This window comes from Micromesistius poutassou, assembly GCF_964030765.1.
Source record: "Micromesistius poutassou genome assembly, chromosome: 1".
Taxonomy (NCBI): Eukaryota; Metazoa; Chordata; class Actinopteri; order Gadiformes; family Gadidae; genus Micromesistius; species Micromesistius poutassou.
The window spans coordinates 6,103,837-6,121,060 of NC_140271.1; the positions used below are offsets into that span (position 1 = coordinate 6,103,837).

At 47.8% G+C, this 17,224-nt stretch overlaps 1 protein-coding gene across 1 annotated transcript in view; it reads left to right on the forward strand.

Annotated features, from left to right (window-relative positions):
• Window positions 1-8,173: 8,173 nt before the first annotated feature.
• Window positions 8,174-17,224, forward strand: part of gtf2f1 (general transcription factor IIF, polypeptide 1) — a gene marked incomplete at its 3' end in the record, with an annotated part of 10,757 nt that continues 1,706 nt past the window's right edge. Inside the window, exons 1-10 of the mRNA XM_084488517.1 lie at window positions 8,174-8,530; window positions 9,115-9,161; window positions 10,051-10,123; window positions 10,855-11,048; window positions 11,489-11,659; window positions 11,860-12,080; window positions 14,170-14,326; window positions 14,956-15,014; window positions 15,285-15,481; window positions 15,632-15,713. Coding sequence (XP_084344643.1) covers window positions 8,519-8,530; window positions 9,115-9,161; window positions 10,051-10,123; window positions 10,855-11,048; window positions 11,489-11,659; window positions 11,860-12,080; window positions 14,170-14,326; window positions 14,956-15,014; window positions 15,285-15,481; window positions 15,632-15,713 — 1,213 coding nt within the window. The 5' untranslated portion in view covers window positions 8,174-8,518. The remainder of the gene's footprint in view (window positions 8,531-9,114; window positions 9,162-10,050; window positions 10,124-10,854; window positions 11,049-11,488; window positions 11,660-11,859; window positions 12,081-14,169; window positions 14,327-14,955; window positions 15,015-15,284; window positions 15,482-15,631; window positions 15,714-17,224) is intronic.

The following is a 17,224-nucleotide window of genomic DNA, read 5'->3' on the forward strand; positions in this document are numbered from 1 at the left end:
ACGGATGTGACGTCAGACCCGAGCTGCAAGTCGCGATTACGAGACAAATAGAAGGCACCATTAGTTAGGCCTTTAAGTTCCCTAGGGAACATAGGCCATCGATGAAAGCCCTCCATCCTCTTCGGGGATTGTATTGTAAACAATAGAACAATAGAACGTGCGCATTACATGTAGACCACTGCAACGTCTCTCATTACGTCTGCGAACCGATAAACACTTTTTTTCATAAGGTACGCACACCAACCGGCACATACGCATTTAACACTGATGTTACAGGCGCTTAACTTGTATAGTAACAAACTACTTTAATTACTATTTGGCCGCAAACTTAAACGTGCTACTCTCAGAACGAAGCGGATAAAGGCTGCACATGCACAGCATTGCTAGGCAACGTCACGTAAACAAAGGGAGTCTTTCGTACACATATTGAACCCAAGTTGAATACACAAGCACTGTTACATATTAAACTTCAATAGCTCAATAATAAAACCTTTTAATAAAACTCTGAATACACATTTTCTTGTCCAGAAGAAACCAAAACAGCACAGACAGCTTTTATTTATTTATTTTTATTCAAGCAATGTAGCATGAGTTGGAGTGGAGTTGGTAATGGATATAGCCTACCCACGGGTGTCAAAATTTATTTTAAACAAAATTAACAATAATGGGGGGCGCCAGAGGATCAGGGTAAGGTAAGGGGGGCGTTTGCTCAAAAAAAGTTGAGAAACACTGGTCTAGTTGATGGGCTGATATGAAAGTTTTTCTGACGTTGGTCTTTCAACCTACGTCGTTTCGACGGCTCATAGACTGCATCAATCCACGTCGTTTCAACGTTGTATAGACGACATTACTTCAACCTACAAGAAATTTACTTTTAAGCCAAGTCACTAATACCCACTTAATTATGAACACAAATACAATTAAAATTAAAACTGCGCACAGTGATGAACGGGACCTCGCACCGGCTTGTGGCCGCGTCACGTGCCGTCGTAACATGTGCCATCGTAACATGTGCGCACATGGCAGTGCACATGTTACGAAGGCACGTGACGCGGCCGCAAGCAGTTGCGAGGTCCCGTTCATCACTGCGCGCAGTTTTAATTTTTCACGAATTCATGTAATCTGTAGAAGCAGATTGGATAAATTCCCTAGGAGGAGTTTGTTCAAATACAAGGCGAAAAAGACCCAAAATGGGCAACTTTGACGGCACACCACGGACACGCCCTTCATACGTACAGTCACAAATAGCACGGCATTGGTTCAGCAGCATTTTCTGACTGTACAGAAAAAATTTGAATCAGATCAGATAAATTCCCTAGGAGGAGTTTGTTCAAATACAAGGCGAAAAAGACCCAAAATGGCCAACTTTGACGGCACGCCACGGACACGCCCTTCAACGTTCAGTCACAAATAGCACGGCATTCATTCAGCAACATTATTCAAGTGTACTGACCAATTTTGAAGAAGATCTGATAAATTCCCTAGGAGGAGTTAGTTCAAATACAAGGCGACGGAATTCAAAAATGGCCAACTTTGACGGCACGCCACGGACACGCCCTTCAACGTACAGTCACAAATAGCACAGCGTTGGTTCAGCACCATTTTTTGACTGTACTGACCAATTTTGAAGCAGATCCGATAAATTCCCTAGGAGGAGTTAGTTGAAATACAAGGCGGAAAAGTGAAAAAAGAATCAAAATGGCCGCCGAGAGTGAAAATTCAAAATGAAAATAGCCGACTTTCGGTGGGTTTTGGGGCATGGGTCCAAGAGGCTTTTCTGTAGGTCATGGGAGGTTATACGTGCCTACCGAGTTTCATACATATTGGTGAAACATGGCTTCTTTTTTTTTAAAGATCCTGTAGGGGGCGCTACAAACATGAGAAACACGATTTTTGGTATGTGAGCTACCGGCACCAGACTACACGTGTCCTGTGAATTTCATTTTCATAAATATTACGGTGACCGCAGAGTAATTTACCCTGACACCAGAGCCTGTGGCGGCCATGTTGTTTTTCCAATCGACTTTATTTTACTTGAGCAGTTGCAACTTTGGTCCCCAATGGCCACTAAGTCAGTCCCGCTCAAATCAAACACTGTGTCTGTGAACTGTGGCGATTTTAGTGACAGGCCACGCCCATTTCTATGCCACGCCCCATTTGAAAATATGTTGACTTTATCTTGTTCAGCATTTGATTCTGAACAACTTTTGTATTGGGGTCAACATCATAGGAGTCGAACTTGATGTTGATATGAGCAATTAACTATTTTTGCGGTTTAAACCACACCCCTTTTAGAACTCAATGGTGCTTTAAACTTTATTGTACAGACTAATCCTTATGTGAGATTGAAGATAATGGGCCATAGATGATATGTGCTAAAGTATTTTTGCCAAAGTCGAAAAACCTGGGATCCTTGGGGAATTTACTGTTTTTAACTAAATTCAAAATGGAGGAAAATCTGGCTACCGGAAGTCATAGGTTTTTAAGGCAAATTTGTTCATCATGAGGATTTGCATGTGTGACCAAAGTTTGGGTTGTAGTGACCAAAGTTTTTGAGTGTAGGTCAAACCGCTGACGCGTGCTGCTTGTTTCCGTTTGAATTTTTGGACAGTTGCTATAGCGCCACCTTTGGGCCAACCTGAATTTGACGCATAGAATATCAAATTTTACAGCAGTATTTGACGCATAGAATATCAAATTTTACAGCAGTCCCCACAAATGTGCCAAATAAAAATTTACGAAAAACATATACGAAAAAGAGTTTTCGTATATGTTCAGGGGGGGAAAAATGCAGTATTATATCTATTATAAAACGGGTGGCTTAAATCAAGCAACCTGGTTGGTTCCCAACTGTTGTATATTGAGCGTATACACACAGCTATGACGCCCGTTCAGTTTACAGAGTTCAGTATCACTCCGAGCCTAACTTGAACTGTTGTTTATTTTTATATAAAAGCAATAGCATAGTTCACTGAAGCCTAAAAACATGTTGATTGCTGGAGAGGGTGGAAATGTTGTAAAGCAATAGGCACACTGTGAGTGAACTCGATAGTAGGCTAAATTACCGGCGAACCGAGCTACCGTCTCTAGCCTAGCCTTCTCTCTGAAGGACGCTACAGTGTGTTGCATAACAACCACCGCACACTTTGAAGGCAGCCAGGAGGGACTACTTTTTTGTATTTGTTAAAAAATGCTTTTCCGACTTTTCCGGTGTCTATGACTTTCATTTGGCCATACTTACGTAACCGTTTTATAAAAGCAATAGATCACTTCAGTCAGTGAAATGTTCTCATTATACCACAGCCTGTCGTCTATTGCTAAGTTATACAATACTATCTCAATACCATACAATCTAGTGTACAATACTATCTCAATACCATACTATCTAGTGTACAATACTATCTCAATACCATACTATAGTGTACAATACTATCAATACCATACTATCTAGTGTACAATACTATCAATACCATACTATCTACTGTACAATAATATCAATACCATACTATATACTGTACAATACTATCAATACCATACTATCTAGTGTACAATACTATCTCAATACCATACTATCTAGTGTACAATACTATCTCAATACTACTATCTACTGTACAATACTATCTCAGTACTATACTATCTACTGTACACTACAATACTATCTCTGACACAACAGGCGTCCAATCATATTCTGCACTTCAATGTATTAATCCCTCCCCCCCTCTCTCTCTCTCTTCCTCCCCCTATCTCTCTCTCCCTCCCCCCCCCTCTCTCTCGCTCTCTCTCTCTTTCTCTCCCTCCCCCCCTCTCTCTCTCGCTTTCTCTCCCTCCCCCCCCTCTCTCTCTCTTTCTCTCCCTCTCCCCCTCTCTCTCTCTCTCTCTCTCTCTCTCTCTCTCTCTCTCTCTCTCTCTCTTTCTCTCTCTCCTCCCCCCTCTCTCTCTCTGCAGTTGTTTAGTGGACTGTATCATTATGCTCGTTACCTTAATTACAGGCTAACACGAGTAATCTTAATCAGCTAAACAGAGCCTCTCTTTCTGCTGCTTGTTCGTGTTATGATGGGTGCTGCAATAACTCCACGCAGAAAGTACTTTGGATTTGAGCAAATTACATTAATTGGTTTGATTCGTCGCATTGGGAAATAAAATAATGCTTTTTTTTTCTGCCTTCAAGTCATGGATGACGTTTTATTGGTGTAGGATTGTTTTACAATAATAATATGATGTAGCTCTATAGAACCACAGACAGTAGTCCTCATGTTGTACAGCGAGGTAAGAAGCTGGGAAGACGTCCAGGTAAATATACCGCTGATATTCAGGGGATTCCTGCTGACGTCAAAGGATTTATTTTGCTACTTTAACAAAATGTTGAGTTTAGGGAGCACTGTCAAAAACATAACCGGGGATTCAATAAATAATAAAGTTGACAGATGAAGGGAGCCTGGAGGATTCTGTGGTTCTCAGCACTGAACTCATGAATATTTAAGTTCAACGGGGATCAGATATGACAGCTCTCATTCATACAGGAGTGTGCCCTTTTGTGTGTGTGGGATGATGGAGTCAGAATAACAACCACCACATGATGGCGCTATTGTGTAAAGCCATACGTTATCTCAAGCAGCAGCTTCCGAATAATCCTCCGAAACGCAATACTTCAGGGAATGTGGTTTAGTTATCTGTTAATCCACATAATCCACAAATGTGACTGAATTATGAAAGTTACATGAAAGAGAAATCCTCTTGCTCATTTCTGCAAGAAAAGTTTCCACTATTATTAAAGAACCATAACAATATGACTTTTGAATATGGCATTTTGGGGCACCTCTTACCATCACTGACAGAGAGCCTCAACATTCTGAACATTAATGCCTCCATTAGGGATACCAACCTGTTCTAGACAACATCTGCATTTCAATGACACAAACACCAAGGTGTGTGTGTGTGTGTGTGTGTGTGTGTGTCATATTTGTGATAGAAATATAATCAGAGAGAGAGAGAGAGAGACAGTGTGAGAGAGAAACAGTGAGAGAGAGAGAGATCAGGTTAACAGGTATATGCTCTTATCCTACGAGACTGTTGAGGATAAAAGCATTTAGGGTGACCTTTGGTTATGTCAAGACACATTAACGTGTGTGTGTGCGTGTGTGTGTCTGTGTGTGCAGAGCAGGTGTGACGCAGCTATATTTTTCATGCATGTGATTGACGCCGTTGTGCACTGTGTGTGTGTGTGTGTCCCACTGTGTGAATTTGTGTAAAGACATAAAGTGTGTGTGTGTGTGTGTGTGTGTGCGTGTGTGTGTGCGTGCGTGTGCGTGTGTGTGTGTGTGTGTGTGTGTGTGTGATAATCAGCTCTCAGACTCCACACTCCAATGTCAAAGGTGTCCTCTTTAGAGTAGCAGAGCAAAGATTTGGCTACCATGACGACCAGGTTACGGTTCCTCTGCTCCACTCCCCTCTCTCTCTCTCTCTCTCTCTCTCTCTCTCTCTCCCCCCCTCTCTCTCTCTTTCTCTGTCTCTCTCCCCCCCCCCCCCTCTCTCTCTCTCTCTCTCTCTCACACACCGTCTCGCTCTCCTGGATTTTGTGCTTTGTGCGATTATCTTTCCTTCTTTCCATAGTGCCTCTTCCTATGTGTGTGTGTGTGTGTGTGTGTGCTACAGTGACATTGTCAGGTGACCCCCCCCCACCATCTGCACGTCTGACTCCGGACTGAGATGGAATAATACACTCACACACCACACACACACACACACACACACACACACACACACACACACACACACACACACACACACACCATCCATATCCACCACATCGAACATGGTTTTTGTGTGAGGGGGAATGCGCGCGATGGATTGATTCCCCTCCGCTTACATAAATCCTTTGTCTATATTTAGCGCCATCATGACTGCAGAGTTCCACACTGCGTGGTGCGCGTGGTTCCGTGCATGTTCCACAATGCGCGTTGCGTAGTGCGCGGTGCGCGGTGCGCGCTGCGCGTTGCATGTTCCACAATGCGCGGTGCGCGGTCCCCCGCTGCGCAGACCCTCTCCTGGTATCCACTCGTTAGTCTGGCGGCGCGGCGGGGCGCCGAGCGGGAAGGTAACGGCTGTGGCCTGCGGGAAGGCGTAGCTGGACGACCAGTCCCGCCTAGAAAGGTCCAGCCCCGCCCACAATACTATTTTAGCATACCGGTTGCGGTTGAGAAGAAGGAAGACCGAAAGTCCATCATGTCGGTGAGTGTCTATGGAGACTGGCATTATTTATCCATGTTCAGTTTTCAGTCTAATATTGAGGAACCGTTTATTGTTCCCGTAAATGAATGTTCCGTTAAGTTGTTGTGTTTTGCATGGTGTTATATTATTATTATTCATAATGTTTAGGAACCGTTCAATGTTCCTATAAAGAATTAGCAACCGTTCAATGTTGCTTCTGCTGTGTTCTAAAGAAGCCTTTGTGCATGGAAATGTAATGATTACTTCTTTCAGGTATTGCTACCTAAATATGCCAGATTCTTGTTTGTTTTAAAACTTTTGATAGAAGTTGTTGCAAGGTGCAGTTGTACTGGAAAAATCAATTATTCCTATCCCATGGGCATCCATAAGGCAATAATGATGGTCTCATGCAGTAGTAAAATAAAAAGAATAAATGACACCAAGGGTTTCTTCAATGTGATAATCCATAGAAAATAAAGGGAGGCCCTCTAACAATGACTGAGAACTCTCACCCTGGCTTCTGCTCTCACTTGTGCTAGCTCTGTGCAGGGCTTTCACAATAAATGGGGCATGGGTTGGTGGGTGAGCATTTATTTATTTTTATTTATGGAGGGGAAACTCCAAAATATATATGAAAATGCTTTATGTCCATGTTTATGCCACACCAGGCTTTGGCTACACAACTAATACTTGTTAGTAGGATCAATTATCTATAGTTGTTTTTTCTTCTTGTTTCTTCTTGGAATTTGTTGACAAAGTATAGAATATATCACTAGATTTATCCTTTCATGATTCTTTTTGCAGACACTCCATAAAGCTGGGATCTGATACACACCATCTCCTGGGTGTTAAAGCGGTTTGGGATTTGATTCATTGTGGCGGCTAACGAGCACTACTCCATCGACGTGTTCATGGCCTTTTCCATCACCAGCCACCTCTGGGACGCACCTTACAACATCGTCCCTCATGCACACCTCACACTACTGATTCCACTGATATCCACACTCCACACTTTGTTCATGATTAGTTAAATTGATTGCCTTTTGTTAAATAAATGACTGTTCTTAAACCGTTCATGGTGCGTCTCCCACATTTGTCATGGCTGAAGAGTGAGGTTATGACGGCAGCTGCCATTTTGTGTGTCTGGATGATGATTTGTCCCATTCCCAAAACTGTTAATCTACAGGTATTGAATGAAAACGGCATAACACCCTGTGTTATTCTTTACACATCGTTTTTACCATGGATGTTAAATCCAGGTTCCAATGATCAAAGGACAGTCTCATTCTATACTGATCTACTGATACATCATTTATCTCAGGTCTGCTTCCTCGGATGAGCTTTATTTAAAGGCTGTGAAAAGGAAACATAACAATATGATGTGTTTTCATAATCATATTTCCGTCATCAGTAGAAATAATGGAAATACAAATTGCGATGAATGCAGAACTCTGCAAGAAACAGTCGGACGGAACCTTTCCGCTCGTCGCGTCGGAACCTTTCTGCTCCTCTCGGTTCCCCTCCGGACGCTTTAGTCGACGGACACTAAATAGCAATGTGCGCATGCTCCGTCTCTGCCCAGCAGCCCGACGGACCAGTTTGGAAGAAAATAAACTAGAGAAGGAACCAGTAAAGAAACCAGTGACGGAACCAGTGAAGAACCAGTCTGCTGTGGGGAAACCAGTCGGTAAAGTAGCGAGTTGGTGAATAACCAGTGAGAGGAGGAGGAGGAGGTCGAGTCCAATAGAAACACAACGGAGAGAGAGAGAGCGAGAGAGAGCGAGAGAGAGAGAGCGAGAGAGAGAGAGCGAGAGAGAGAGAGAGAGAGAGAGCGCGCGCGCTTATCTCCTCTCCTCTCCATCGGAAGCCCGGCTCATTGTGGAGCTCATTGTGTAGCTGGTTGTGTTAATAAACGCGTCGTCCTACAGTGTTGATCTGTGCATGATTCCAGCAGATGTGAGTGAGAGACGCGTCAGAGTGAATCTGTCCATCAGTGTTTACTCCATTACTGTATTATTAAACCACCGCGGTATGGTGATGGGTGTGTGTGTGTATGGTGACGTGTGTGTGTCTGTGTGGTGATGGGTGTGTGTGTATGGTGACGTGTGTGTCTCTGTGTGGTGATGGGTGTGTGTATGGTGACGTGTGTGTGTGTCTGTGTGGTGTGTGTGTGTGTGTGTATGCTCTACAGGCTCTGAAGTGGTTCTACTTTACATTCTCCAGCATCACGGCCACATTGAGTAACGCTTTCTGTCCTCCCAGCAGAACAACGTTGAAGAGGCTGATCAGAGTCTGAGGAGGACCCACCACCATGACGGCTCTGGTAACTCTTCTCCTCTCCCGCCCTGTAGCCTCGTGTGATACCAGCGCGTGACGTCTGCAGCAGTGGATATAAATGGTGCTATCACTCAGGGTCCAAGTGATGGAGAACCAGAGGAACACGCTTCAGGTTTAGATGTTCTGCGGTATTCCAGGGTTCTGCTGATCTGATTCGTGCCCTCAGGGGTGGAGAGAGTCTCTCTGATGCTCCGGTAGGAAGGGGAGGCTCCCGTTGGACCATGACGGCATCGCCTGGAACTGAGCGTAGAGTCGGGGGAGAGATCACGGAGTAACGCGTGTCGATTTCAGAGTTCTAGTCGGGAGCAAAATGGATTCGCCTTTCCGACTACACACTGGCGAATACTCCTAGATGATACTAATAATACTATATATACTATTATATATACTACTATATATACTATATAAAATAATGTGTTCAGCTGCTGCAGATATGATTTAAACAAAGGATGAGGAACTGATTTCAGTGACGTGGGGCAACGCATGTGTTGCGTTATTTGTGTCATCAGTGTGTGTGTGTGTGTGTGTCTGTGTGTGTGTGTGTGTGTGTGTTTCTTTTCTCTGACGCAGGGAGGCGGCAGCTCCACGGCTACGGAGTACACAGTCAGAGTCCCCAAGTGAGTGTCTGTCTGTCTGTCTGTCTGTCTATAATACTGTCAACAGGTTTTCAGTTACTGTGTGTTCACACCGCACTTCGCCCCGCGACACATTTCAATGTTAAGTGAACGTAGAGACGCGTATCGGGCGAAACTTTTTGTCGCCGGGACCCGCGACAAGATTTGATTGACGGGGCGACAAGACGGGCGGGCGCGTTCATGTGGATTTTGTCGCGCGAATGAGCGACAGATTTCGCAGAAGTTGAAATATTTCAACTTTTTCGCGGCATTCGCGTTGAAACAGCCAATCAGCGTTCACTGCCTGTGGGTAACGTGGGTGAAGTAACGTAAAACAGCCAATCAGCGTTCACTCCCTGGGTGACGTCAAGTAACAGCCAATCAGTTCACTCCCTGGGTGAAGTAACGTAAAACAGCCAATCACCGTTCAACCGTTCAGTGAACCGCAGCTTGGAGGAGAAAGTGATTGTTGCCGTTTGTGACTCCCGGAGCTCTATATCTATATATAATATATAAATATCTATATAATATAATATATACGATATATATAATATCATGGCACAAAGCGGTGTGCGCCTCCGGATTATATTATTAACCCATAAACGACGGGCATTCCGACGTCTCTCCCTCTTCCACAACAGGTACAGACACACATCTCGGCCATGGTTGATGAGAATGAATTGGCATGAATGACCGTTGGCAGGCAAAACGCTCCGCGACACGTTAAGTGCACACAAATAAGCACACATTAAGCACAGCGACAGATTTCGCTGAGTCGCGCTACAACATTCGCAGCTTCGCGCGAACAGGCGAAAATTGTGTCTTTTGGTGTGAACGCACAGTTAGCCTCACGGTGGTCATGTGTGTGGTGACGTGCGTCGTGTTGCTCTAGGAACACCAGTAAGAAGTACAGCATCATGGCGTTCAACGCCGGGGACAAAGTAAACTGCTCCACCTGGACTCAGGTGAGTCCCACTGACGACCAGATGGAGCTCAGTCTCTCCCAATGTCACTGTTATTATAGAATGAATGAATGTGTTCTATTAATCTGTCTAATCAGTTATTTACTTTTTCCTATTTCCAAATACTGTCGTTGCTCAAATGAATCAGTTCTTGGTGTGTTCATTCCCTGTTGACCACAGTGGAGTTAACCTTCAGTGGATGGAAATGCAGTAACTCTATACCAGAGGGGGTCCATTCAGAGTGCGCTATTGACTGTGAGGTAGTAGTCCGGGGTCGGTTAGTGGAAGAGAGCTTAACCTTTTAGAGACCCCCAATTAACAAACCTTTGATTGGGGCCTTGGGTGTGAGACTCAATACAGCACAGGAGGAGTGAGGTAAAGGAGGTGGTGGGGTGAGGAGGGGTGAGGTAAAGGAGGTGGAGGGGTGAGGAGGAGTGAGGTAAAGGAGGTGGAGGCGTGGGGTGAGAAGGAGTGAGGTGGAGGGGTGGGGTAAGGTAATGCCGAGGTAAAGGTGGGGTGAGGAGGAGCGGTGGGGAGGGTGTCCGCTGAGGGAGGGTCCAGACCCGGTTCACATGCCCCCCCCCCCCCCCCGAGGTCTGGGCCGGCTCCTCCTCTGACCTGTGACCCTGGCTGTGACCCCGGCTGTGACCCCCGCTGTGACCCCGGCTGTGACCCCGGCTGTGACCCCCGCTGTGACCCCGGCTGTGACCCCGCTGTGACCCTGCTCCTCTCAGGCCCGCATGGAGCGCGACCTGAGCGCCCGGCGCATGTACGGCGAGGAGGAGGCCACGGACGGAGCCGCAGGGAGCGAGTTTGGCAAGAAGCAGCGGGAGGAGGCGCGCAGGAAAAAGTACGGCATCGTGACGCGGGAGTTCAAGGTGGAGGACCAGCCCTGGATCCTCAAGGTCAACGGCAAGGCCGGCAAGAGGTGAGGAGGAGGAGAGGAGTAGAGGAGGAGGTCTGGACCCCCACCAGGCCGGCAAGAGGTGAGGAGGAGAGGAGGAGAGGAGGAGGTCTGGACCCCCACCAGGCCGGCAGGAGGTGAGGGGGAGAGGAGGAGGAGAGGAGGAGGTCTGGACCCCCACCAGGCCGGCAGGAGGTGAGGGGGAGAGGAGGAGGAGAGGAGGAGGTCTGGTCCCCCACCAGACCAGCAGGAGGTGAGGGGGGAGAGGAGGAGGTCTGGAGGAGGTCTGGTGGAGGTCTGGTCCCCCACCAGACCAGCAGGAGGTGAGGGGGGAGAGGAGGAGGTCTGGAGGAGGTCTGGTGGAGGTCTGGTCCCCCACCAGACCAGCAGGAGGTGAGGGGGGAGCGTAGTGGGAGGGGAGTCTCCCTGTCGTTGAAGCATCGTTAACGGCTGTGCTCCGTCAGGTTCAAAGGTCAGAAGAAGGGCGGCGTGACGGAGAACGCCTCCTACTACATCTTCACCCAGTGCCCCGACGGGGCCTTCGAGGCCTTCCCCGTCCACGGCTGGTACAACTTCGTCCCCCAGTCCAAACACCGCACGCTGACCGCAGAGGAGGCCGAGGAGGAGTGGGGCAGGTGAGGAGGGGGAGGAGAGGAGGGGGAGGGGGGGAGGAGGAGGAGGAGAGGAGGAGGGGGGGAGGTGAGCAGCAAGAGGAGGGGGGGAGGAGGAGGAGGAGTGGGGCAGGTGAGGGGAGGAGGAGGGGGAGGTGAGAGAGGAGGAGCGGGAGGTGGGAGAGGAGCACCTGATCTGACCCGCTCCCCCCTGTCTCCCCCAGGAGGAACAAGGTGGTGAACCACTTCAGCATCATGCTGCAGCGCCGGCTGAGGGAGACCGAGCGCGGCGGCGGCGCCGACGACGAGGACGACGAGGGGGAGAAGGGCGGGAAGGGAGGCAAGAAGAAGAAGAAGAAGAAGGGAGGAGGGGACCTCCGCATCACGGACCTGGAGGAGGACCTGGAGATGAGCACCGACGACAGCGACAGCAGCATGGGAGAAGGTAGGTAGAGAGAGAGAGAGAGAGAGAGAGAGACTACCATGGGAGAAGGTTGAGAGAGAGAGACTACCACCATGAGAGAGAGAGACTACCACCATGAGAGAAAGAGAGAGAGACTACCATGGGAGAAGGTAGAGAGAGAGAGACTACCACTATGAGAGAGAGACTACCACCATGAGAGAGAGAGAGAGAGAGAACCACCATGAGAGGGGGAGAGAGAGAGAGACCACCACCATGAGAGAGAGAGAGAGAGAGAGAGAGAGAGAGAGAGAGAGAGAGAGAGAGAGAGAGAGAGAGAGAGAGAGAGAGAGAGAGAGAGAGAGAGAGAGAGAGAGAGACTACCATGGGAGAAGGAAGAGAGAGAGAGACTACCACCATGAGAGAGAAAGAGAGAGAGAATCTGAATCAGTGTGTTTCCTCCTGCTGAGCAGTCTGGCCTTGGGTCAGCGCTGAAGAGGAGCTCATGCAGATGAAGAGCTCGTTAGATGTTAATCTAATGCCATTAGTGGCGGTGTTGAAGCAGCTCCTGGTGGTCTCACGGCCTCAAGGTGTTCTGTGTTCTGCTCAAACATTCAGAAGAACAGAGCAGAGCCTTTCCTCTTCCCTCTGGATCCCCGGCTCACACTAGGCCAGTTTCACATCAAGCATGCGTTGCCTCGCATAACGTAATGCATTCTGGGATAAAAACATCAGTATTGCTGCTGATAACTAGTGGTGGCTCGTTCGCGAATGAATCAGTTCGAACGAACGACTCTTTAAAACGAACAAACCGTCCTGATTCACCACTCTCGTTCGTCGTCGTTCATCTCGTTCGTTCTCCGAGACTCGACTCCCTTTTATTCCCATTTATTTAGCAGGGACAATGCACAGCTCATTAGCAGTACCAGAGTTAACTATAAGCTAATTTTCATCTGTAGTCCCTGGGCAGGAAACAGAGGATCTCTGTCAAAAGGAAAACCTAACACTGAAGTATAAAAACAGTAACACACAATTCTACAACTGTAAAACACAGCAACATAATACGAACAATAAAATCACAACATTAGGACACCACAACAACAACAACAGCACAACATTAGGACACCACAACAACAGGACATCACAACATTAAGACAACAGTATGCATGATGGGTACATGCTTGGGTTAATTTCAGCCATGACTTCATCTTACATTTAAAAACAGCAAAGGTGTTCCACTCTTTTATCTGGCTCGGTACTGAGTTCCAAGACTTTGTGGCTCTAACTGAAAGTTCTCGGGTATCTGCCTCTGTATGGCCTTGGTGGCACGGATGAGACCATGGCTTCTCTTTGCTGGTTTGTAGAGTGCAGATGAAAGCAAGGCTGAGGATTTGGTCGGCGTGACTGCGGCTCCTGCCAAGCCACCAGTCCACCCCGCCATGTTCTCCCCTCCGCCATGTTCTCCCCTTAGTTAATATTGTGTTGATTGATGACCGTTTGCACCATTGCACGATCATGATTCATTTGAGAACGAGAACGAGGGAGGAGCCGAGTCTGACCGAATGAATCATGATTCACCGCTACCGGAAATGCGAACGAACGAACAAACGAATGAACGACTCTTCTTGGCGAACTGACCGACGTGAACTGATTCATTCAAACAAATCATGAAATCCATGTCCCATGGCTTTATAAACTCGGGGGAGCTCCAGGGTCACTCCCTCCAGCGGCTTTTCTGTGCATATGGTCGCAAATAAATGCGGACATAAGACGTTGCCCTGGTTGGTTGGAATTACCACGTGAGCAATGACATAAGTCCTTTCAAAGAGGCGTGCCCTCTCCCAAACGATGCTCGTTCAAACTACAGACGTGCGCCTGTGTCCGACTGGACGTGGTGGAACGGGACATGTTTCTGACTCGGACGTTCTCCAGTCTCGTGCTGCATGCGCTCAAATGCAGACGATCTGAACCACGCCTAAAGCAACACGGAACCAACACCAGCCTCTGGGAACCTCGCTGTCAATATGATCTCTTTTCTCTGTCATCTCTCTCTCTGTCTCCCCCTGTCTCTCTCTCTCTCTCTCGCTCTGTCTCCCTCCCTCCCCCTTTCTCTCTCTCTCTCTCTCCCCCCCAGAGGGGGAGGGGAAGGCTAAGAAGGACAAGGAGGCCAAAGGGAAACAAGGCAAGAAGAAGAAGAAGAAGAAGAAGGGCAGCGACCACGAGGCGGGAGAGGACAGCGACGACGGAGACTACGAGGGGCTGGAGGTGGACTACATGTCTGACGAGAGCAGGTAGGGGGGAGGAGGTGGACTACGAGGGGGACTACATGTGTGATGAGAGCAGGTAGGAGGGGGAGGGAGGGAGGAGGGAGGGGGGGGAGGAGGAGGAGACCATGTCTGACGAGAGCAGGTAGGGGGGAGGAGGGGGGAGGGAGAGGGAGCGGGGGAGGAGACTACATGTCTGATGAGAGCAGGTAGGGGGGAGGGAGGGGGGGAGGAGGAGGATGAGAGCAGGTAGGGGGAGGAGCAATAGTCTCTCACCAGCTCTCGTTCCATGCCGTACAGACAGATGCTGGGAGTGTTTTCAGAGATGGACGTAACGTGAGAAAAGATTCAGCATTTGTTCTCTGCAGTTTTGCTACCTAACCAGTAAACCAGTATTTTATGCCTTTAAAGCATTTATATCGAAATTAGAAGATAAAATGAACGTACCGTGATATAATACCGTTACCGTCTATGCCTCAAACCATACAGTGATATACATTAGAGTCCATACCGTACAGCCCCTTGTGTAACCTCTGTGTGTAACTCCTGTGTGTGTGTGTGTGTGTGTGTGTGTGTGTGTGTGTGTGTAACTCCTGTGTGTGTGTAACTCCTCTGTGTGTGTGTGTGTGTAACTCCTCCCTGTTCCCCTCCTGCAGCTCTGAGGAGGAGCCGGAGACCAAGAGCAACCAGAACAAAGGAGAGGGCGTCCCCAAAGGTCAGTGTGGATGAACACTGGATGAATGGATGAAGTCACGTTAACGCCAGGTGTTGGACGCCGTTATGTAAGAGGAGATGCTCTGACAGAGGCTGCCCTGGTGCCCTAGTGGGAATCAAACCCTGAACCCTGGCAGTGGACCCGGACAGGAGCCATGAGGCCGGGGTTTAGTAGAACCCACCGGAGCCCCGGGGGGGCTGGAGCGGAGGTCCAACCAGAGACGGTGACCTGATGACCCCGTCCTGACCTCACGCTCCACCTCCTCTGCAGGCATCGACGAGGCGACGGAGAGCGAGGAGGAGAGCGAGGAGGAGAAACCCAACGAGGAGGAGACGAAGGAGGGAGAGGAGGAGGAGGAGGAGGGGAAAAAGACGCCAGTGCAGACGGAGAAGAAGAAGAAGAAAGGTGAGTCCTCCAGCAGTGCCACTGGAGCTCCAGACCTGCTCCTCTGTGTGTCCTCCGCCGCAGTGGGAGGCTGTGTGCTGGGTGCTGTGTGGTGAGGGTGCTGTGTGTTGTGTGTTGTGTGGTGAGGGTGTTGTGTGCTGTGTGGTGTGTGTTGTGTGGTGAGGGTGCTGGGTGTTGTGTGGTGAGGGTGTTGTGTGTGGTGAGCTACACAGCTGTATCTGAGATACTCGATCCTCTACCGTCAACCAACCCAACCTCAAAGTGGGAAGATTCAAGATGAGTTCTCATTGGGAGGTCAGAAATAAGCCTACCTATAAACTAACTTATTTTGCGAGGTCTGAAGCCTACTGTATGTTTCAAATGCACTGTGACACCATTGTACCACGAGCCACATGCATAATCATAATAAGGCTAAATTAAAGCTCCTGCTAAAATAAACATTGTTTTTTTAACAAGAAACTTTGAGATTCTGGCCAAAAAACAGATTCTTTGATTTATTTTGGTGATTACCTTTTGAGCCTGACCTATACCAGAGAAATGGCACAGCCAAGGTAACTGACTGATTCCTTGACTGTAATCCCAGAATCTCCAGCTAGGACTTAAATTAAATTCAATTACATTTTTGATCCAAACAATATGGACCAAGTGAAGTGATAACCTGTTGTCAGACATCCACCTGCTAACATTTAGAAGTTCTGAGCAAAGTGTTCTTTGAATAATGTTTTTCTCCTTGTAGCGCAGAGTCATCTGCATATAAAAACAAATTACAAGAACAAACAGACTTTAGGTCATTTATATATAAAAGAAAGAAAAATGGTCCCAAAACAGTCCCTTGAGGAACCCCACAGTCCATGGCTTGTGGTTGAGACATTGTACCCCCAATGTCCACCACTTGAATTCTACTCTCCACATAGGAGCCCGCCCATTTCACTGCTGAGTCACTAAAGCCCATGGCTTTCAATTTATACAATAAAATGCAACGGTCAACCGTATCAAATGCCTTCTGTAGGTCTAACATGACCATGCCACAGAGATGACCCTTATCCACCTCTTTTATAATGAAACACTAAACATGAATCTGTAGAAGGAGATTTACGGAAGCCAGACTGGAACTCATAAAGTAGGTTTAGTGAGTATTTGTCAATCTTTTTGATTATCTTTGACAGACTGCTCAGAATAGATTCAGGTCTATAATGGCCGGGGTTAGGAGGGTCTTGAGGTCATTGGTAAAGGGGCCTTGTTCTATAGACCTCCACACTGTGAGGAGGAGGTGATGAGGAACGCTGTGGTTCTATAGACCTCCACACTGTGAGGAGGAGGTGATGAGTAACGCTGTGGTTCTATAGACCTCCACACTGTGAGGAGGAGGTGATGAGTAACGCTGTGGTTCTATAGACCTCCACACTGTGAGGAGGAGGTGATGAGGAACGCTGTGGTTCTATAGACCTCCACACTGTGAGGAGGAGGTGATGAGGAACACTGTGGTTCTATAGACCTCCACACTGTGAGGAGGAGGTGATGAGGAACGCTGTGGTTCTATAGACCTCCACACTGTGAGGAGGAGGTGATGAGGAACACTGTGGTTCTATAGACCTCCACACTGTGAGGAGGAGGTGATGAGGAACGCTGTGGTTCTATAGACCTCCACACTGTGAGGAGGAGGTGATGAGGAACACTGTGGTTCTATAGACCTCCACACTGTGAGGAGGAGGTGAGGAGTAACACTGTGGTTCTATAGACCTCCACACTGTGAGGAGGAGGTGAGGAGTAACACTGTGGTTCTATAGACCTCCACACTGTGAGGA